We start from the raw sequence: 22,886 nt of genomic DNA on the forward strand, positions 1-22,886 counted from the left end.
ATGATTTGGGTTTGCAACAACTTTAGATACAACATCAAAAGCACAATCTGTGAAAGAAGTAATTAATAAGCTGGACTTCACTAAAATTCATACTTCTGCTCTGTGAAAGATACTGCTAAGAGTAAGAAGACAAGCCACAGGCTGGGAGAAAACATTTGCAAAGACATCTAATACATACAAAGAACTCTTAAAACTCAATGAGAAAACAAACCACCCAATTAAAAAAGGGCAAAAAACCTGAACACACACCTCACCAAAGATATGTAGATAGTAAATAAGCATATGAAAAGATGCTCTTTAATTATACGTCATCAGGGAAATAAAAATTAAAATAACAATGAGATACCACTACACATATCTAACAGAATGGGCAACATCAAGTGCTGGAGAGGATGTGGAGAAACAGGAATTTTCATCATTGCTAGTGGAAATGCAAAATGATACAGCCATTTTGGAAGACAATTTGGAGGCTTCTTACAAAATTAAATGTGAATGCTTACTATTTGATCCAGCAAACGTGCTCCTTAGCATTTACTCAGGAGTTGAAAACTTATGTCCACACAAAAACCTGCACATGGACACTTATAGCTGCTTCATTCATAACTGCCAAAACTTGGAGGAAATCAGGATGCCCTTCAGTAGGTAAATGGATAAACTGTGATATATCCAGACAATGGAATGCTATTTAGCACTAAAAGGAAATAACTATCAAGCCATGAAAAGACATGGAGGAACTTAAATGCATATTACTAAGTCAAAGGACTTAATTTAAAAACTTTACATTCTGTTTGATTCTAAGGATGTGGCATTCTGGAAAAAGCAGAACTATAGAGACAGTAAAAAGATACAGTAAAAAGATCAGTGGTTGCTAGAGATTCAGGGAGAGGGAAGAATGAACAGACAGAGCACAGAGGACTTTTAGAGCAGTGAAACTACTCTGTATGATGTGATAATGGTGGATAAACGTCACTGTACATTTGTCTAAACCCAAGAAATGTACACCACCAAGACTAAACCCAAAGAACTATGCACTTTGGGTGATGATGATGTGTCAATGAAGGTTCATCGACTAACAAACGCACCACTCTAGTGGGGGTGTTGCTAGTGGAGGGCTCATGCACTGTACTTTCATGTCAGATGTGCTATGAACCTAAAACTGCTCTAAAAAAGTTGATTAAAAAAAAATCAGTGGTTGCCAGTGGCTGAAAGTGTAGGGAGGGTCTGCCTACAGTGGAGCAGGGGGATTTTGAGGAGAGTGATGAAATTCCTCCCATATTATAATTATAATGGTGGTTACACATAGTGGTCTGTATTTGTAAAAGAATGGAGCAAAGATCAGAGAGTGAATTTTACTGTACTTTATTTTTAAAAATGATTCTAGAGACAAACAAAAATATTCAAATTCAGAAAATAAACCTCTCTTGGGAAAAAAAAAAAAAAAGCAAAGGATCAGAACAAATACTGAAATTTTAATCCAAGGGAACTTTCCTGAAATTAAAAGGAAAAAAAAATTCAAGCTACACTTTGAAAGGGCACGCTACATCTGAGAATATCAAAGCCAAACAACCAATATCAAGATGTATTTAAGTACAATTACTGATTTTACGAGAAAAACATCCTTTGGGCATCTAGGCCAAAAAGAGGAAGTAACTTGTCAGGGAAAGAAAATTACACTATCATCAAGCCTACAGCAAAACTGGAGCAACATATATGCAAGATGCTCAAGGAAAGAATTCCTTGATTCTGAGGATTTTACATTCACCCAAACTGACTCTCAAAATATAAAGGGCAGAAACTGTTACCAACTTGCAAGAACTCAGAGAAGACTGTTCCAGTGAGCACTTTCTAAGGAAACATCTAGAGAACAATCTAGAAAACCAAAATGATCACAGAGACAAATTAACTTGTAGGAGGCACTGGATACACAGTTACTTGCAAAACTAATTCTAAATGGGGTGGTTTATGAACATTAGATGGGAAAGCTGACAGTATTGAATGGCTACATACTCTGACAATATAGAGAGTACACCTACTTAATGGGTGGGGGGGGATAATACGCAAAGCGTTACCTACTCTCAGTACTCACGTGGTGGCAGTATCTTTAGTAGTTATTCTGAGACTATTATGTATGTGATATGGGATAAAGCAAGTAAGTCATCATGGGACATTCAAATTCCATCATCCCACGTCCCTGGGAACCGGGACTCTCAGTATTAAAAGAGATACAGATGTTATTATAAAAAAGGTTTGTTAAAACTCATTATTCTGAACATAAATAAAAAATAATGTATTTTCATATGATATTTTAACTTTATATATACAAATACATTCTACAGCTTTAAAGACATTTTATTATATAAATACTATATATCACACCTTTCATCATAAACGTATATGACCACATACATATACGTCCTATTTCATGGCTCTGTCTGGTGAGAAGACCTAGAAATAATGACTAACTCAGTAACAACGAGCATCATGAGCAGTTACTATGGTCCTCAAATAGCATTTCTAAAACAATCACTTTTTCTTGGGAAAAAATGACACACTTCAGGTTTGAGACAGGAAATACAAGATGACCATACCAGACAGCAAGGACACTACCAACGACAACCAAGGTTATGTCACAGAACCCAGGAGTCATTTAAAGAAGCTCTCCCACTAAGCAACAACAGGACAATTTAAGCATCAAAATAAGAATAATGACAACCCACGGCATATGTTTGAAACCCAAATATACTAGTTAATAAGGATATTTTAAAAACCTAATTGGTCACCCACAAAGTGTAACAGTTTATCCTCAAAACTAGTAAATAAAAGGAAAGAAAATAAGCATTCTTTTCTGCCCTTCCTATACAAACTGTACCTTGAGCAATCAATCAGTAAATGAGGGAAAATACCTCTCTACAGACACAGCTCAAAGAATTAACTGCTTTAGGCAATTAACGTCAGTAGGAAAGAAGGTCTTCAGATCTTGTGTCTCCCGAAGAAAAAGCACAACACCACGGACACAACAGGACTTCAGTCCTGCCAAGGGTCTTAAATCAGTCTGCTCAAGCCTCTGCATCCTGCCTCCCATTTGGATGAGAAACATGCTGAGCCGCATGCAGCAAAACGCAGACTACAGGTAAACAACAGGTCAAACTGCTCAGGTTCAACAGAGAAACTGTAAGAGGAGGATGGAGGGGAAACCTGTAAATTAAGACATTTAAATAAAAAGGGTAGAGGGACTAAACTATAATGCTTAGGTATACATAATTTGGTGTTTAAACTATAAGGGGACAGGAAAAGTGATTACTATAAAAGTCAGGGTACTTTTAGGGAGCAGCTAAGTGGTTGTGATTGGCTCTGGTACAGAAGCAGTTCTAGGGTAAGTGAAAAACTTTTAATTCTTGACCGGGGTAGTAGTTACAACACCCTGGCCTTATATAATAATTTCCTAATCTATTTGTGTGGTTTTCTTTATCTGTATTTCATTTTGCAGTTAAAAAAATGTTTTCTTTAAAAAGCAAATGATTAATAGTCATTTGGCTTATCTGGTTACCTTCAAACGGCACAAGGAACTCACCACCCCCACCCTGGAACCAGAGAAGTATATGAAATAACTGCAGGTCCAGGAGTCAAGGACCCCAGATCCCTAGAACTTTGTATCCAGGATCTTAAGGAACTGATGCTGAAGCATATACATGAAATAACTAACTTAGCATGAAATGAATTCAGCCTTGAAAAATTCTACACAAAGGAGTTTACATATTAAGGACTAAGACAATAAAGTGACCTTCCTGAGAGTGGTTTTGTTGATTACAAAGTCTTGTTCCACAGACCCATTCAACCAATAGTTTATCCTCCACAATACCTGGTACAAGTAAGACTATTTGTTAAGAACGTTACTTTAGAGGAATCTCCCCTCTTCCTTCCTATCTTGTGTACAGATTTCTCACCAAAGTTCAGAGTATGGGGAGAACAGTGACTCAAAATTGCCGAGGAGTTCCCAACAAGACGTAGAAGCAGGAGAGAGCAAATGACCTAAATGATTACTTTCCAGATTACCCATATGCAAAAAAGGGGAAACTTCCTAGAAGCAATTTTTAACTCAAAAATTGCAATACAGACTGAAAAAAGAGCAAAATAAAGTTAAATACCAATCCTGCAGAAATTAAAAGGGGGAAGCTGGAGTGGTGACTGCCTGTGCTTCGAAGACTCCCCTGACATAGAAAATCACACTTGACAGGAGAGGCAAAAGAGAGAAATTTCACTCTCCACCACACCTACTTTATGAAACTGAATTCTGCTAAATTAAAGCCAGTACTTCAAAAATCCTAAGAGGGAAAGCAGGAGAGACCCATGTGGGTACTGATCTCTGCTACTGCTGCAGAGAAGGGTGTTCAGGTTTACTCGATAGGTTAACAAGGAATTTCGAGCTGACAAGGGAGAAATACTATTATCATTACTTCCTTTTTGCTTCCTGTATCGCACGTTTCTACCTGGTTTTGGCAGTTATACTTTGTCTATTGCTGGTATATTCCCTTCACCTCAGTCCCTAACACACAATAAGCTTTAGAATGAAAGGGACTGTGTTTTTTTCATCTATAGATCTTCCATATGCCTCGTACAGTGCCTGGCAAAATGTTGTACACATAGCATATGCTCAGGGTTTTACTACATTAAAACACAAAAATTCAAGGGCAATCAGGTGAAAGAAAAGACAACTTGCTCTGTACTATTTGAGAAGGCAAAAATCAAGACAAACTGGAAGGAAAGTATGAGGAGGCATATTAGCCCAACATGAACACAAAACTTCTTTAGTACTGGTTGCCTTGAGAAGAACGTCCCTTCACCACTCTTGAAGTATTAAAAAGGAGGCTGCATGCCCATCGGCAGGGATGCTAAGAATATCCTCTGTGGATCTGGAAGCTCATGTATTTCTTTGAATGCGTCTAGACTGCATTAATGGTAGAAGACAATTTTGAGATCTGATTCAAACTCTATTAACATTTTGTGTTTCTGAATAAGGCTGTCCTCAGACTCAGACTGAAAAGCAAATGAAGAAAATGAAGAGAAACAAATCTACCCCAGAACCTCCACTAGAACAGACATCTCCCACCCCACTGGAAACCCGTAATCTGACAGTGCAGAAGCTCTGTCCTACTCTATCAGAGAATTAAGAATCAGAACAAACCTTTGTACACTAGGCATTTCACATGCGTTATCTTTATTTCACCCTTGATATTATTATCCCCATTGTATGAAAGGACACTGATACTGAGGGAATAAGCAATGAATGGGTTTTGAACTTTGATTCAAACCATGTTCTTTCCACTGAATCTTCCAGCTTCTAAGATAAATTAGCACTGGTAAAATACAACAGTGCTTCTCTTGTGTTATTAGCACTAGAATATTTACTTTTCTACCGTATTTTAACTTCCATACCATAAACTTACTCTTGCACGTCTTACCACTTATTTCAAGCTCCGCCCAACGTGCTTTCTTTCCATTTGCAGCTTCCTCAGAGGACATAATTGTGTACATCCTCCGAGGGTCAGGGGGCTCGTATTTTTCTTTGGGCATGCCTGTTGAATTAAGAAAAGAAATTAATCAGTATTTGGAAGAATCAAGTAACAACACATTTTTTAAAAGAAGACACCCATATTATGATCTCTAAATACAATTTTCCACTAAAAGGAACTAGGAGTTCATTGCAGAAATGGAGGATTTCAGGTCTGGGATCAGAAAAATACCATTAAGTCTGACTCTAAAGAAGATGCTATGGCTGTGAAGAACACAGGAGCCAGCTTGAAGAGGTCCCACTGGCTGCAGATAAGGCAATCTGAACATCAAAAGAATGACTATGAGTCATTATAAACTGCATGAATCCAAACTGTTAATTAAAAAAAAAAAAACTCATCACCTGAAAATTGGACAATAAAGGGAAAGAATCAAGCATTAATCCTACATTTCTGGCAGACACTAGACGAGGAAGTGTTCTTAACAGAGTTCCAGCTAATAAATGCAGAAAGAGTTACATAATCAGAAAAAAACATCCTTTTACAATCGCATATGAAAAAAATAGATGACCATCAATGGTTAATTAAAGCATTATGTGAAAAAATCCACAGGAAAAATTTTAAATAAATCAGGCTAAAAGACTTCAATCCAAGGACTAATGTCATTATTGGGACAACTAGACTTACATCCCAACATTACAAATGCCCTTGCCCCTTCATTCAAAAAATTAAAAATAAAAAATCAAACTTGAATCAAATCAAGCCTCTCTAGATCTGGTACCAATTTACACTAAATAAGGGAGACAGAGGAACATGTTAAAAATAACACAGGACACAACAATGTGAATATACTTAACACTACTGACCTGTACACTTAAAAATGATTATTATGACAGCAAATTTTATGTATAATTTACCATGATTTAAAAGAATTTTTTAGTTTTAAAATAGTGCCACAAGAATTCAGCCAGCCAAATGTAAAATATGACAAAATACATGACAAAAGTACCAATTTTTTTTAACAAATGAATGACATGAAAAATGGGGAGTAAGAGGAAAGTGATATTAAGTGATTTACGAGGCACAGGGATCAAATGCAATGTACAGACCTTGTCTGGGTCTGATTTGAACAAATTAAGTATAAAAAACATTTCTGAGAATCAGACAAATTTGAGTAACTAAATCTAAGTTAGGACTATTATTCATTTGCTTGTGGTTATTTTTTAATTCTTATGTTATAGACACATTCTAAAAGCTTTAGGTGAAATGCAATCTCACTCCCCTGCGTATCCCCCCAAACTCCTTGTTCTGGTCTCACTTCATTTTATTCATTTGGATGAGCCATAATCTACTTTAACCAACTCTACCTACTCTGGATACCTATACAGCTAAACAAAGCTGGAGAAAAACCTACCACCATGTGAATCTAAAGTAAGCCAGTCAGCAACAACTTACCTCAAATCGAGTTACTTCTAAACGGGTGCAAAGTTTTAGTTTTACAAGAAAAGAGTTCTGGAGATGGATGGTGGTAATGGCTGCAGAGCATTATGAATGTATTTAATACCACTGAATGCTACACTTAAAAATGGTTACGACAGTAAATAGTACATTATGTATATTTTCCCACAATAAAAAAAACTGGGAAAAAGTTAGAGCTGTTTTCATTATGCTATGCTGCTTCTCTAATGATGAGGACAGTTATTTTTTAAACATAGAAATGGGCTTTGACTATATAGTCAAAACACAGGAGGTAATAAGCAATTTTAAAATGCTTTTTGGAAAAAGAATATAAGTGTTGAGACTGAACAAGGAACAACACATTTATTTTTTGATTTTGTTAAATATTATTAATGAAACAAACTATTCTCTTACACAATAATTTCTCCAGCATACAAACAGAATGACGGAAGTTTTTAGACTGATAAAAGAAATACCTAACAGAGAGAGTTATACAGCTAAGAACTGTAACAGTTCTGGTGAAACAAGTGCCCTTTCTGAATCATATGAATATACCAGTAATAATATCAAACATCTAAAATGCTGTGTAAGGCTACCAGAGCTTAATGATAACATCTCTTAAGATCACCCAAATGCCATTATTCTGGCTAGATTTTACTCACAAAACCACCATCTAATCTTCACTGACTTTTCCAAATCAAATTTAATAATGGTAAACTGCTCTGTCTAACAGAGGTTAGCATTTTGGTCCTATTAATCATTAATCATTTGACTTCTTAGTGAAATTTCAGAACTCTGATTTCACATTTTCATGTGAGCTTAGTTAGTGAGAACCAATGTCCAGAGTTTCATCACATTTCAGAAAACAGGTAAGAAGTATTACTGAACTGAAACCTGAAATCCAGGCCTTGGAACTGGGGTTATTCCATCAGAGTCATGATTTCTGCCTACGCAGCCAACCACTCCCTTCTGTGGTTTTCATAACGTGTGATGGGTTGTCTTAATTGTAAAATTTAAGGAATGAGGGATTGCCAAGGTGGTGGAATAGAAGGATGTGGTGCTCACCCTCTCCCACAAACATCTACATGAGGAACAGTTATCACAGAATACCTACTGAACTTTGGCAAAATATCTCTTACATCTGAAATACACGGAGAATCCACAGAAAACTGAGCAGAAGAAACAAAGAGGAAAAAGAAGTTGGGGCAGGACTGGTCACCTCGGGGAGGGAAGGCAAAGGAGGAAAAGTGCCCTCACCCAAGGAAGCCCCCTCACCAGCAGGGAGGTCAGTGGGCACAGAAAGGGGGCTCCAAAGGCTTGGAGGAGCTGCTTGGCAGACAGAACTGAGAGAAACCGGCACAGAGGGCCCATGGGATGCCTAGTCCGAGAGTGAGCCGACACGGGCTGGAGCTCGGGCTTCTGCAGAAGAGGCCAGGGAGAGGACTCAGGATGACTGCACAGAGGAAGCCTCAGAGGGCTGGAGTGTGGTGCAGGCTGAGGCTGTGAGTGTGTCCATAACAGCCCAGGTCCCCCTACAGAAAGCACCAATGCTGGTCTGTATAGAGGGAGGGACGCAATGCAGCCCGGATTAGCAGCCATCTCCACTAGCCCAGAGAGCACTGCTCAGCACCATCATTGGTGCCATGGCCTCACGAACAGAGGGGCAGGGATTCAGACACAATCATCTTCTCAGCCCGCTCGGGAGGAGCACAATTGCTGGTGCATGGCTCCCAGGCAGGGCTGAAACCTGAATCCATTCCCAGGGTTTGCAGGTGGGAATGCGATTTGAATCGAGCCCAGGCAGTGGTGGCAGATTTGCTATGCTGGTGTCTTTGTGGACCCCCTCCTCTAGACAACCAGAATTCTGGCCCATGGTGGGGGCGAGTCTGGTGTTAACAGCAGGCCTGTGTATGCTGACGTGGGTCTGGGGTCTGCGCTGACCCTGTGGCTCAGAGTAGATCCAGGTGCATGACTGCAAGGGCACTATGGCGGGTCCTAGTGCCTGATGTTAGCAGATCTGCCCTAATGGCTCTGTGGGCACAGAACCTTGGGGACAGTAGAGCAGGTTGCCAACATTCCCACAGCTGAGGTAGGGACAAGGGCAGCAACAACAAAGTGTACCCCATAAGCCCGCACGACGAAGGCACTTTCCAGTGGACATTTCCGGTGGAGGAATACTCAGCAGTTTTTCTTCCAATGGAATCGCTCTAGTCCTGCCTACCACACACTGCCGCCCAGAAACGGGTCTTGAAGCCTCTATCCCAACAACAGGGATGCAGGACGCAGACTCAGGCCCTGTCAGGACTGTGACAACCACAGAGGAAAGAGGCCCTGCTCAACAACTAGTTCAGGCCCTGGTCACCACACCACCACTAACACCCCCAATCAAGAGGATAACAGGCAGCACACACAGAGGAAAGACGTGGCAACCATCCATACTGAAACAGCCCTGGGGACAAAAAAATTAGATGCACAGTCCACACAGGGACACAACCACATTTTAAAAAAAAGGGGGGCCCTTCAAGACCACAGTAGATAACGGTCACTCCTAAATTCACACCATCAGAGAAATATAAGTAAAATGAAGAAGCTAAGAAAAAATCCCAATTAAAAGAACAAGAGAAGCCCTCAAAAAATCAAACAACGAAATAGACCTTCACAGTCTACTGGATCATGAGATGAAAAAAGAGATGATAAAAGCACTGAAGAAAATAAGATAGGCTATCAACAGAAATGTAGAATACTGTAAAAAGGAAATTAAACTACAAAGAGGAGCCAATTAAAATCAGAAAACTCAACTGCCAAGATAAAAGTCGAGCTAAAGGCAGCCAATAGCAGCAGAAAAATGAAGTGATTTAGAAGACAGGATAATTGAAATCACAAAACCAAAACAGCAGACAGGAAACCAAATGAAAACAAATGAAAGTAGTAAGAGACAATATAAAGTGTATCAATCTACCCATAGTAAGAGTCCCAGAAAAAGAAAGAAAAAAAGGGATTGAAAAAGTATTTGAAGAAATTATGACCAAAACCTTCCCAAACCTAAAGAAGGAATCAGATATTCAAGTACAGGAAGTACAGATGGTCCCAAACAAGATGAACCCAAACAGACCTACACCAAGATATATTATAATTAAGATAGCTAAAGTTAAAGACAAAGAAGATTCTAAAGAAGGACGAGAAAAACAAAGACTTAGTTGGGGAACTCCCATAAGGCTTTCATCTGACTTCTCTACACAAACATTGCTGGCCAGGAGTGGCAAGATATATTCAAAGTCCTGAATGAGAAAAACTTGCAGCCTAGGATACTCTACCCAGCAAGACCATCCTTAGGAATTAAAAGAAACATAAACAGTTTCTCAGACAAGTAAAAAGCCAAAAGAAATCAACAAACTGAAAGGCAATACTAAATATCCTAAAAGAAATATTGAAAGGTCTTCTATAAATAAAAAAGCATGAATCTATAGAAAAGAGAAAACCACAATTGGAAATGCAATAACTGCAATGAAGAGCAAGAGAATAAAACATGAAGATGCAAAAGAGGACATCAAAATCAAAATGTAGAAGTGAGGAGCAAGAAAATGTAGAACTTTTTTTTCATTCTTTGAGGATGTGTTTGAGCCTATATGACTACTAGTCTAAAGCAAATCAATGTAGTAATCGGTTAACATGCTGAAAAACAGGGTAAGCACATCAAAAGAATACAATAGTCACAAAATCAAAAAGAAATAGACCTAGTACAAAAGAAAATTATCAAACCACAAAAACAAAAAAAGAAGAAATAAAAAATCAACTGAAAAACAAAGTTTAAAATGGCAATAAATACACAGCTATCAATAGTAACAATAAATGTCAATGGATCAAATGCTCCAATCAAAAGACACAGAGTGGCAGACTGGATAATAAAACAAGAGCATACAATATGCTGCCTACGATAGACCCACTTTAGGGTGAAGGACACACACAGTATGAAAGAAAGAGGGTAGAAAAAGATATTCCATGCAAATGGAAATGACAAGAAAGCAGGGTAGCAAAACTTTTATCACACAATATGCACATTAAAATAGGCCATAAAGAAAGATAAAGAAGGACACTACATAATGATAAAAGCAGCAATATAAGAGAGTATTACTCCCGTTAACAAATATGCACCCAACATAGGAGCACCTAAATATATAAACAAATACTAACAGACATAAAGGAGAAATTATTGGGAATGCAATAATATTAGGAGACTTTAACACCCCACTAACATCACTGAACATATCTTCCAGACAAAAATCAGTAAGGCAGTGGAGATACTAAATGACACAATAGAACAGCTATATTTAATTGATATCTTCAGGACATAACATCCCCACAAAACAGAATATACATTCTTTTCAGGTGCACATGAAACAATAGGATAGACCACATACTCTGACACAAAAGAAGCCTCAACAAATTTAAGAGTATAGAAAGTATTCCAAGCATCTTTCCTGACCACAATATCATGAAACTAAAAATTAACCACAGAAAGAAAAACAAGGAAAAAATGACTGCATGGAGACTAAACAATACTCTACTAAAAAACCAATGGGTCAATGATGAAATCAAAAAAGAAATTAAAAATACCTGAGACAAATGACAATGAAAACACAACCATACAATATGGGATGCAGCAAAAGCAATCCTAAGAGGGAAGTTCATATCAATACAGGCCTTCCTCAAAAAAACTAGAACAATTTCAATTAAACAACCTAACCTACCAGCTGAAAGAATCAGAAAAAGAAAAACAAACAAAATCCAATGTCAGCAGAAGGAAAAAAATGATAAAAGATCAGGGAGGAAATAAAGATTTTTTAAAAATGGAAAAAATCAATCAAATCAAGAGCTGGTTTTTGAAAGAGTAAACAAAATCGGGAAACCTCTGGCCAGGCCAAGAAGAAAAGAGAGGACACAAATAAAATAAGAAATGAAAATGAGAAATTACAACCAACACCACAGAAATACAAGAAACTATAAGAGAATACTATCAATAACTGTATGGCAACAAAGTGGAAAACAGAAAAAATGGACAAGTTTCTAGAAACATAGCCCACCAAAATTAAATCAAGAAGGAAGTGGTAATATGAGCAGATGGATCCCTGGAAGTGAAATAGAATCAGTAATTAAAAAACAAAACAAAACAAAACAAACCTCCCTAGAAACAAAAGTCCAGGACCAGATGGCTTCACTGTGGAATTCTACCAGAAATACATAGAAGAACTTATGGCAATCCTTCTCAAACACTTCCAAAAGAGTGAAGAGGAGGCAACACTCCCAAACTTATTCTATGAAGCCATCATCACCCTGATACAAAAACTAGACAAAAACACTACCAAAAAAGAAAATTACAGGCCAATATTGTTGATGAACATAGATGCAAAAATACTTAACAAAATATTAGCAGACAGAATCCAACAATACATAAAAAAGATCATACACCATGATCAAGTTGGATTCATTCCAGGGACACAGGGAGGGTACAACATAACCAAATCAATCAGTGTGATACACCACATCAACAAAAGAAAGGACAAAAATCACATCATCTCAATAGATGTAGAAAAAACAACTGATAAAATTCAATACACATTTATGATAAAAACTCTTACCAAAGTGAGTATAGAGAGAACATATCTTAACATCTATTAAAAAGCTGTTTATGACAAACCCACAGCCAACATAATATTCAATAGGTGAAAAATTAAAAGCCTTCCCACTAAGATCAGGAACAAGACAAGGATGCCCACTCTCACCACTTCTACTGCACATAGTATTGGAAATCCTAGACCCAGTAAACACACAAGAAAAACAAATAAAAGAAATCCAAATTGGAAGAGAAGAGGTAAAATTGTCAGTACATGCAGATGTCATGATACTACTATTAATAGAAAACCTCAAAGGCTCCACACAAAAACTACCAGAGCTGATAAAATAGAAAGGTAGCAAAATACAAGATTAACATACAGAAATCAGTTGCATTTCTCTACACTAACAATAAAATAGCAGAAAAGGAAATTAAAAAACAATGCCTTTCAAATTACATTAAAAAAAAAAGACCTAGAAATAAGCCTGACGAAGGTGAAAAACTACAAAACACCAATTAATGAAATTAAAGATTTAAAGAAATGGAAAAATATCCTCTGCTCTTGGAAGAAGTAATATTGTTAAAGTGACCATACTACCCAAAGCAATCTTCAGATTTAATGCAACCCCTATCAAATTTCACAGGACATTTTTCACAGAACTAGAACAAATAATCCTAAAATTTATACAGAATCACAAAAGACCCAGAATTGCCATAGCATTACTGAAGAAAAAGAAAGAAGATGGAGGAATAACCCTCTCAGACTTCAGACAATACTACAGAGCTACAGTAATCAAAACAGCAGGGTATTGGCACAAAAACAGACATGGATCAATGGACTAGAATAGAGTCCAGAAGTAAACTCACACACTTGAGGTCAATTAATCATCAATGAAGGAGACAAAAACGTACAATGGAGAAAAGACAGTCTCTTCAGCAAGTGGTGCTGGGAAAACTGGACAGCTGCATCAATGAAGTCAGAACACTCCCTCACACCATACACAAAATAAACTTAAAATGAATTAAAGACTTAAACATAAAACAAGACACAATAAACCTCCTAGAAAAATACATAGGCAAAACATCCTCTGACACAAATCTTAGCAATGTTCTCCTTGGGAAGTCTACCCAGGCAATAGAAATAAAAGCAAAAATAAACAAATGGGACCTAATTAAACTTACAAGCTTTTGCACAGCAAAGGAAACCGTAACTAAACGAACAACCACCTACGGAATGGGAGAAAATAACTGCAAATGATGCGACTGACAAAGGTTTAATTTCCAGAATATATAAACAGCTCATACAACTTAATAACAAAAAAACAAAGAACCCAATCCAAAAATGGGAAGAAGATCTAAACAAGCAATTCTTCAATGAAAAGATACAAATGGCTAACAGGCACATGGAAAAATGCTCAACAGCACTAATTATCAGAGAAATGCCAATCAAAACTATAATGAGATTATCACCTCACACCAGTCAGAATGGCCATCATTAAAAAGTCCACCAACAATAAACAGTGGAGAAGGTGTGGAGACAAGGGAACCTTCTACACTACTGGTGGGAATGTAGTTTGGTGCAGCCATTATGGAAAACAGTGGAGATTCCTTAAAAAATTAAAAATATTTACCATCTGATCCAGCAATCCCACTCCTGGGCATGTATCTATAAGGAATCCTAATTCAAAAAGAAACATACACCCCAATGTTCACAGCAGCACTATTTACAAAAGCCAAGACATGGAAACAAGCTGAATGTCCACTGACAGATGACTGGATAAAGGAGCTGTGGTATACTTATACAGTGGACTACTACTCAGCCATAAAAAATTGCTGCAACAAGGACGGATCCGTTATGTCATTCTAAGTGAAGCCAGAAAGTGAAAGGAAAATACCATATGATATCACTTATATGTGGAATCCAAAAAATAAAAACTCAAATGAATTCGTCTATAAAACAGAGTCACTCACATGGGAAACAAAGTTATAGTGACCAGGGGAGAAGGGGATGGGAAGGATAAATTGAGAGATCAAGATTTGCAGATACTAATTACTATATATAAAATAAATGAACAAGTTTATACTGCATAGCACAGGGAATTACATTCAGTATCTTGTAGTAACCTATAATGAAAAAGAATATGAAAACAAGTATTTGTTTATATATGACTGAAACTTTATGTTGTACACAGAAATTGATATAACATTGTAAACTGACTATACTTCAATTAAAATTAATTAATTAAAAATAGAAATAAAATTTAAGAGACAGTTCATTACTCTAAACTTGAAAGCAGCAAGATATTCTCAATTTTCCAAATCCCTGATAATTAGAATTAGGATCTATGGAGGAAAATATGTGACAGAATAAAAGAAATGGTAGCAAACTGGACAATCAAGCCCTTTTGAGGAACACATCTGCCCACTGTGCAACCCTGTCCATTTTTCTTGGAGTCTAACAGAACATAGTATTAGAAACCAGGTAGAGAACATAAGAAAACATACAATTTAGGATTTTTCCCAATGCTTTAAAATCAACAGGCATATTTTGCTCTCTGAAGTATGTCACTGCAGATTATTTTCTAAAAAGCATAAAACGTCTCCAAAATAGACCTGAAAACTTTCAAGAACAATTACAAAAGACTTTCAAAAAATAGCTAGGCCAGAGTCAGCAGGAATACAGCACCTGACTAGTAAATCTCCAACTCCCCCAACTCTCCCTGATTCTGGCATCATAAAATCTTTCCCTGTTCTAGCTCTCAGAGAAACAATTTTTCATTATCTTAGAATAATTATTTACTTTAAAGACATACAGGACATTATTTACCAGCACAGAATAATATGCTTTCATTATTAAATATTTTATGAAACGGATTAAAAATACATGGGGGGGGATTATAAGAACAAGTGGGCTAGTATTTGAGGCAGCTATTGAACTAAGAAAATTGGCAACTAAAGAAAAAGGTTTAAATGTTTATCATTTCAGTGGGTATTTATTTCAGAGTAATTAAACAGCACAAGTTGAAAAAAAGTCATACTTTATGAAAGAATGATAGCTAATGAATGCAGAACAAAGGAATTAATAAAAACAAAAACATCATTCAGTAATTTCTAATAACATTTTTTAAGGCAAAGATTTATAAACTGGGTTAAAATCATTAGATGAAATCACTGCCATTGGTGTAACACTAAGGTATTACCACCACTCAGATTGTTTTTTGATTGTAAGGTAGAAAATGTTCAAAAAAGGAATAAACCATTACCCTCCGCATCAATCTTCCCAACACTTAATGGGGATAGAACCAGATACTGGGTTTCTTGATGTGGCAGACCATGAAGCACAAACCTACAATGTCTACCTTGATTAGGATCTAGAGAAACTGTGCCAGTACCATACTGTTTTAATTACTGTAGTTCTGCAGTATAGTCTGAAGTCAGGGAGCATGATTCCCCCAGCTCTCTCCTTCTTTTTCAAGACTGTTTTTGCCACTCAGGGTCATCTGTGTTTCCATACTAATTTTAACATTTTTTTTGTTTGTTTCACCTCTGTGAAAAATGTCTTTGGTAATTTGATAGGGATTGCATTGAATCTGTATACTGTCTTGGGTGATACGCTCATTTAACAATATTGATTCTTCCAATCCAAGAACATGGTATATCTTTCCATGTGTTTATGTCATCTTCCCCCGCTCCCTTTTTTTCTTGATTAATCTGACTAAAGATATATCAACTTTGTTTACCTTTTCAAAGAAACACTGAAAGACCATTTCATTGGTCTTTTTATTGTTTTTTTAGTCTCTATTTCATTTATTTCTGCTCTAATATTTGTTTTTATTCTACTAACTTTGGGTTTTGCTTGCTCTTCTTTCTGTAGCTAGCTGCTTTAGGTGTAAGGTTAGGTTGTTTACTTGAGATTTTTCTTGTTTCCTGAGGTAGGCTTGTATCACTATAAACTTCCCTCTGAGAACTGCTTTTGCTGGATCCCAGAGTTTATGGATCACGTTTTTGTTTTCATTTGTCTCAAAAAGTATTTTTTTATTTCCTCTTTGATTTCTTTAGTGATCCATTGGTTGTTTAGTAGCATACTGTTTAGCCTCAACGTGTTTTCAGTTTTTGCAGGGTTTTTTTTCTCACAGCTGATTTCTAACCTCATAGTGTTGTGGTTAGAAAAGATGTTTGGCATGATTTCAATTTCCTTAAATTTACTAAGGATTGTTTTGTGGGCCAACACGTGGTCAATTCTGGAGAACGTTTCACGTGCGCTTGAAAAGAAAGTGTATCCTGTTGCTTTTGGATGGAATGATCTATAGATATCCATTAATTCCACCTGGTCTAATGTGTCATTTTAGGCCTGTAATTCCTTATTGATTTTCTGTCTGGATGATCTGTGCATTAATGTAAGCGGGATGTGAAGGTCCCCCACTATTATTGTTATTGTTGATTTCTCCTTTTATGTCTGTTAACAATTGCCATATATACTGAGGTGCTCCTATATTGGGTGCATATATATTTACAATTGTTGTATCTTCTTTGATCCCTTGAGCATTATGTAGTGTCCTTTGTCTCTTCTAACAGTCTTTATTTTAAAATCAATTTTGTCTGATATAAATATTGCTACTCCAGCTCTCTTTTGGCTTCCATTTGCATGGAATATCTTTTTTCCATCCCCTTACTTTCAACCTGCATGTGTCTCTAGCTCTGAAGTGGGTCTCTTATAGACGGCATATATGCGCGTGTGTTTTTGTATCCATTCAGCCAGTCTGTATTTTTTGGCTGGAGCATTTAATCCATTTACATTTAAGGTAATTATTGGTTCATATGTTCCTACCACCATTTTATTAATTGTTTTCTTGAGTTTGTAGGTCTTTTTTCTTTCTCTTTCATCTTTTGTTCTCTCCTCCATTCTTTGACCTTCACTTCTTTCACAAACACAAAGGAGAAAAAAGGAGAGGGGCAGAGGAAAGGAAGGGAGGAGAGTAGGAAGAAATAAATTCATGTGCAGAAAAACTCTTTTACTTGACTGATCAGGCTCCTCAGAGCTGTAAGTTACGGCATATTTGAAAAGGTAGTGACATTAACCTTGGTGCCAATTTACTTCTTCCAATCTAAACTTTCACTTGGTCTTACTCAATTTTTTCACTAAATCCAACTGATTTTTACCTTTTCAGGATTTCTAAACCTGTCATCTCCATTTTCACTGCTACTCAAGTTAATTTAGACCCTCATTTTCTCAGCTACAATTTTTAAATAACCTTTTCTGTATTTTCCCAATAGATACTTGCTCATGTCACTCTCTTGCTTAAAAACCTCAGAGGGTCCTTTCTGCCTGCCTAGCTGAAGTTCAAACTTCAAAGTCCTTTACAATCTGGACTTAGCTAACTATTTTCTCACTGGTCTTCAGCCACTTACACACATACCACTCTATAAAGTCCTAAGTTAATTATGGCAAATCTATTTCTAAAACATAGTCTTTCAAGTCATGCTAAACCTTTCATCAAAGAGAACCTTCACCCTGAAGGTTCTTATTCACCCTTCAAGGCAACTCAGGTTAGATGTTAGAACTTCTATAAGCCCTTCCCAACCAACAAAGGCAAAAGTTCACTATTCCATCTCTGCACACCATACATTTACTACAGCATCTATCATCCCAGTTTTTATTTCTGTGTCTCGTGTAGACCTAGCACAATACACCAATGAACTAGTCTAAACATTCTTTCTTCATGACTCAGAATCAGGTTTTTATTGAAGAAAAACCCAAAAGCAATTCAATACATCTGAACCACGCTTCCTTAAGGGAGCTTTCTTTACAGAATCGTTCATTCAACAAATATTTAATAAGCATCTTCCATGTGACCAAGACTCTGACAGGTACTGGGAATAAAGAATGAACAGGAAATACATATATGATGTTGGATCTTAATCAACTGGGGATGCCAACAAAAATCTCACTACCATGTAATCACCCTACAACCCTTTCTAATTTTTACAAACATCACTCTGATTTAGGACCTCTTCCCTATCCCTCACAAACACAGGAGTTTATCATTCCCTGCTCTGAGCTACTCTGAACCTTGAAGATAACTTCTAATGATATATCCTTTAACTCCACCTTAATTTTTCTTAACATGTCTCATTCACCTATTCTAATATAGACTCTTTGCACTTATATTTTAAATATTTTTATATTTTCAGAGCCCAGAAAATAATAAGTGCTTGGTGAATTTAAGAATTCAAGGGGACAAGCTGTGATGGAAAAAAAAAAAGCACAAACATTTTGTAAGAGACAATGTGCTAACAGAAGCAGTGCCCATCTTACTAGGAGTACGAAATACTAATATCTTGGCTTTTCTAATCTTGAAGGCAAAATCTAGAGAAACCAGACAGAAAGGACCTTAGTGGCCAAAGACTGATAATATTAGTTCTAGGACAGCAGGGGTTAAGAAGCAAAGGGCCAAACTCAAAGGTAAAACTGAACATCATCTTACTGACATGCTATGGCAAAATAAGAGCAAAACTCAAACAGCTGGGGGAAATGGCAAAACTGTGTTGAGTGCCCATCTGCCACATTCTGTACTAGGCATATAACCGCAAACATGTTTTCAGCACTCGCCACCTGGCAGGCCTACTGCGCCCTTCACATGCATTATCTCATTTAACCCTCAGGACTCCTATAGTAAATCTATTATTCTCCTTACATAAAGAAAAGAAGGTCCAGAGAATGAGTCATTTGCTTGAGGTCACAGAGATACTGGTGGCACAACTATGATTTTTAACCCAAGTCTGATCCAAAAGTCTATGCTTTCAACCACTATGCAATAATTTACCTGTATTATCTCAATTTAATTCTCATAGCAATCCATGAAGGAGACACTATCCTCATTTTATTTCAGATAAGGAAACTAAGACCCAGAGTTTAAATAACTTGCCTAAGGTCACACATACTTGGTAAGTAGCAGAGCTGGGATTTGAACCTGGGACAATCTAGCTGTAAAGCTGTATCTTTTCTATTATGCCAATACCTCACACAACTCTAGAATTCTATCACTGATGAAACCAAGATCTCACGTTTATTCTCCAAATACTATATTGCTAAGACCATGAGCCCCTGGGTTTCCTTCTCAGATGCATCATCTTTCCAAACTACTCTGTATTCTCTATTCCCAAACTCTGGCTAATACTTAAGAAAGCAGGTATCAAATGCCATTATCTCAAGACCGCTGCACTCAAAAATTAACAAGTACCTCAAAGAGTTTTCATTTGTGTGGGTCAAATCTATTAATATTAACCATACTAGAAATTACAACTAAGAAATTTTAAAATATTTATTAACTCATTAAACATAAATCTAGCAGATGTTAACCAACATTTTTATGAAAATAACTATTTTCAAAGACAAACTAAAATTTCATGAGAAGAGTGACACTGTCTTACAGTTTTGCAAATCTTTAATGCCTGACATACTAGAAGACAGCTGGATTTGCCCATCTGCTCTGAATTCAATTGATCAGATATCATACATTGTTTTGTTAGTCTCTGGAAAACTCCACCATATACTTCTAAGAGAATGAGAATGAAAAAGGCAAAGAACATCTTAGTACTATTTCTAATAACTTGAAGTTTCTGTAGCCACCTCCTCCTGCCCTTCAAAATCTCATTTCCTTACATCTTTTTCTCAAGTGGAATAAAAATAAATGTAAGTCCAAATTGGTTTAACTAAAATTTCCAATCATAAGACTTCTGCAAAAAAAAAAAGATCTTTTAATTATGGTAAAATACTCCTCCAAAACACAGAGCTGAACAGCTGACACGGTATTCAATACTAAGCTCTTAAAGGAGAAGACAGGCATACCCATCTCCATCTGAGGTGCCCAGCCCACAACCAACAGCCTGTAGCAGTTTACTAGACTGCTGTTGAACTGCAATTCTAACCACATGCGTGTGCGCAATAACACGAGTGAATATGCCATACAGTCAGAGAGAAGCACAGCGTGCACTGCAACACCACAGGAAACTTCTAATTTTGAAGGCCAAAAATGGTCAAATATTAGCAATTTCATTTAACCCAATAAATTAACTGAAAATGTAAAGGTACCAGTATACTCACCCACAAATTTCAACTTAAAATACAAATACCTGTTGGCTTAGAAATTTTAATTTCTATACTTTAAGTCAAATATAAAGCCTAGAGAAAAAGAACACATTAGACAAACAAGATTTATGATCTGATCAGCAGAGGCTGAGTGCCCACTACTACACAGGGCATTAAGTCAAAATCATGATTTGTTGGTGAAACGGCACCAAGATCAAAAAGGTAAGAACAGGGAGGCCATCAATAACATGTGTTTTCTCAGCATGAGACAAGCAACCACCACCTAGCTTACACCACCAGCAATGAGGCTTCCAACAGAAAGCTTTTCATTTCTTATCTTTCGCCAGGTGTTTCCATAATCTATTTGCTTCTCCTTCTCTTACAATCTTAATGTTCTACCCACCTCTATCTAATTGCAATTTTGGCCCTCTGAGGCATTCAACATTTATTCTGGCTGCTAATTCATGCATACAATCATTTGGGGAGGTTCTAATAACTAGCAATCAGTTTCGACCCACTAGTCCTTTTTTTCCCCTAAAACTGAGAAAGAAAATTATTCATGAATGCTTGACCTTATCAAGAAGACTTTAAAAACTCCAGAATATTGTTCTAAAGCCACTGAGTGATGTTTCAGAAGACTGGAAAGAAATCTACAGGAACTGTGGTCCAACGGAGTTCTGCTATACACTGCTTTTTGATGGCATGTGTATAAGTGACTGCCTTTTCCTAAAATAGTGAAATGCTTTAAAACTGGATTTTTGACCAGCATGAATTCTTATGAGGACTCTTGTGAGATTTTTATTCATAACCCCAAAAAAAGAGAATCACAAATATTAAGAAAGATTCTGTCAGCTGTATTACGTCAACGTGATCAGCCACTAACATAAGTGGTTATAAATTTGGGTCAGCAACTGAGTCTCCCTATATTAACAAATCTACATCAAAGGTTCATCCATTCCAAGCCACAGCATCCCGGGTGTGTGTCAGGTGGGAAGAAGGGGAGTAGAGGACAGTGTCATTAAGAACACAAAGTGGAGTCAAACAGACCTATATCAAGTTCCACTTCTGGTTGTTAACATTCATCTTTAAGGCTAAAGTTTCCTCATTTGTAAAATGATAGCTACCTCATAATTTTGGTGTGAGGATTAAATGAGATAACACATGTAAAGTACAATACCTATCACATATTAGCATTCAACAAAGCTATTTTTTTTGTTACTACAAATCCTTAAGTCTGAGTTTCTGTAGTTTCCCTAAAATTAGAAGCCAAATGACAATTCTTCAGATATCCCAAGTAAATTATAGTTTTCATCTTCAGCAATTTTAGATGAAAATATACAAAGGAAGCTATTGGTCTAAAACATGATAGCTTCGTCAGATACTGCTTTAACGATGCTACAGTATTTACATACGACTATATATAATCTTACAGAAGGAAAAATTCCACCCCTCCAAATGCTAAGTGACAAATAATATTTTTACTTAATTTTAATAAATTTTCATTTCTATTTGGTCTTTAATTAGCAGGGACTCCTAATATCTTTTTTTGTCTACTCCCCCGACCTCAAAATCTGCCCACTAAAAAAATCTATATATAATCACTCAACGTATCCATTGAATCACCAGTAATTCTCTTTTTGGATACAAAGACCACTGCCTAATTTCTGTTTTGTTAGAGCACATGCTTACTTTATGAGACATGTGTTCATAGCAAATAACTCTGAAAGACAATGGCAGTGCCTGACGATTCCCTCTTTGCAACTACTCTGTATTTAAAAGCGCATCAAATATTTTACTGAACTTTGGGCTACTGAGCACAAGTCTAAACCTAGCAAAGGGCATACAAAAAGCAAATGTTAGTCTTCCAGGAACTGAAGACTGAAAGTTCTAATGTTATGATTTTACATAGGATAACCTACACCTCCAATTACAAAGAATTTCCTTTACTGTTTTTGAAATCACATAAAATTCCACAATTTTCTGTGACCAAAGAAAAAGTCAATAATTTCAGCCAACCTATTAGGGAAAAGTTTGAAATATACATCATATATATAAATGTATTTCCTAAGTTTGGGACGTAGGTGCCTACTTCCTCTCGACCCTGTCTCCTCTTTAAACTATTACCCTCTTTCCTTTTCTTTCACATCAAGCTTTTCCAAACAGCAGTCTGAAACATTCATCTTAATCTATCATTTGTTCCCAGAGAATCTGACTTCTACTT

General features: G+C 36.7%; 1 protein-coding gene across 5 annotated transcripts in view; it reads right to left on the bottom strand.

Moving 5' to 3' along the window:
* Nucleotides 1-22,886, bottom strand: part of CNOT6 (CCR4-NOT transcription complex subunit 6) — a 60,582-nt gene that overhangs the window by 32,014 nt on the left and 5,682 nt on the right. For 3 of the 5 annotated variants that reach the window (XM_072947064.1, XM_072947063.1, XM_072947061.1), the window contains exon 2: nt 5,460-5,573. In XM_072947064.1, coding sequence (XP_072803165.1) covers nt 5,460-5,571 — 112 coding nt within the window. In that variant the 5' untranslated portion in view covers nt 5,572-5,573. Of the gene's footprint in view, nt 1-5,444; nt 5,574-22,886 lie in introns of all 5 variants that reach the window. The other 2 variants (XM_072947062.1, XM_072947060.1) reach the window with 1 other exon arrangement.

The sequence above is a fragment of the Vicugna pacos genome, chromosome 22, assembly GCF_048564905.1.
Source record: "Vicugna pacos chromosome 22, VicPac4, whole genome shotgun sequence".
Classification (NCBI taxonomy): domain Eukaryota; kingdom Metazoa; phylum Chordata; class Mammalia; order Artiodactyla; family Camelidae; genus Vicugna; species Vicugna pacos.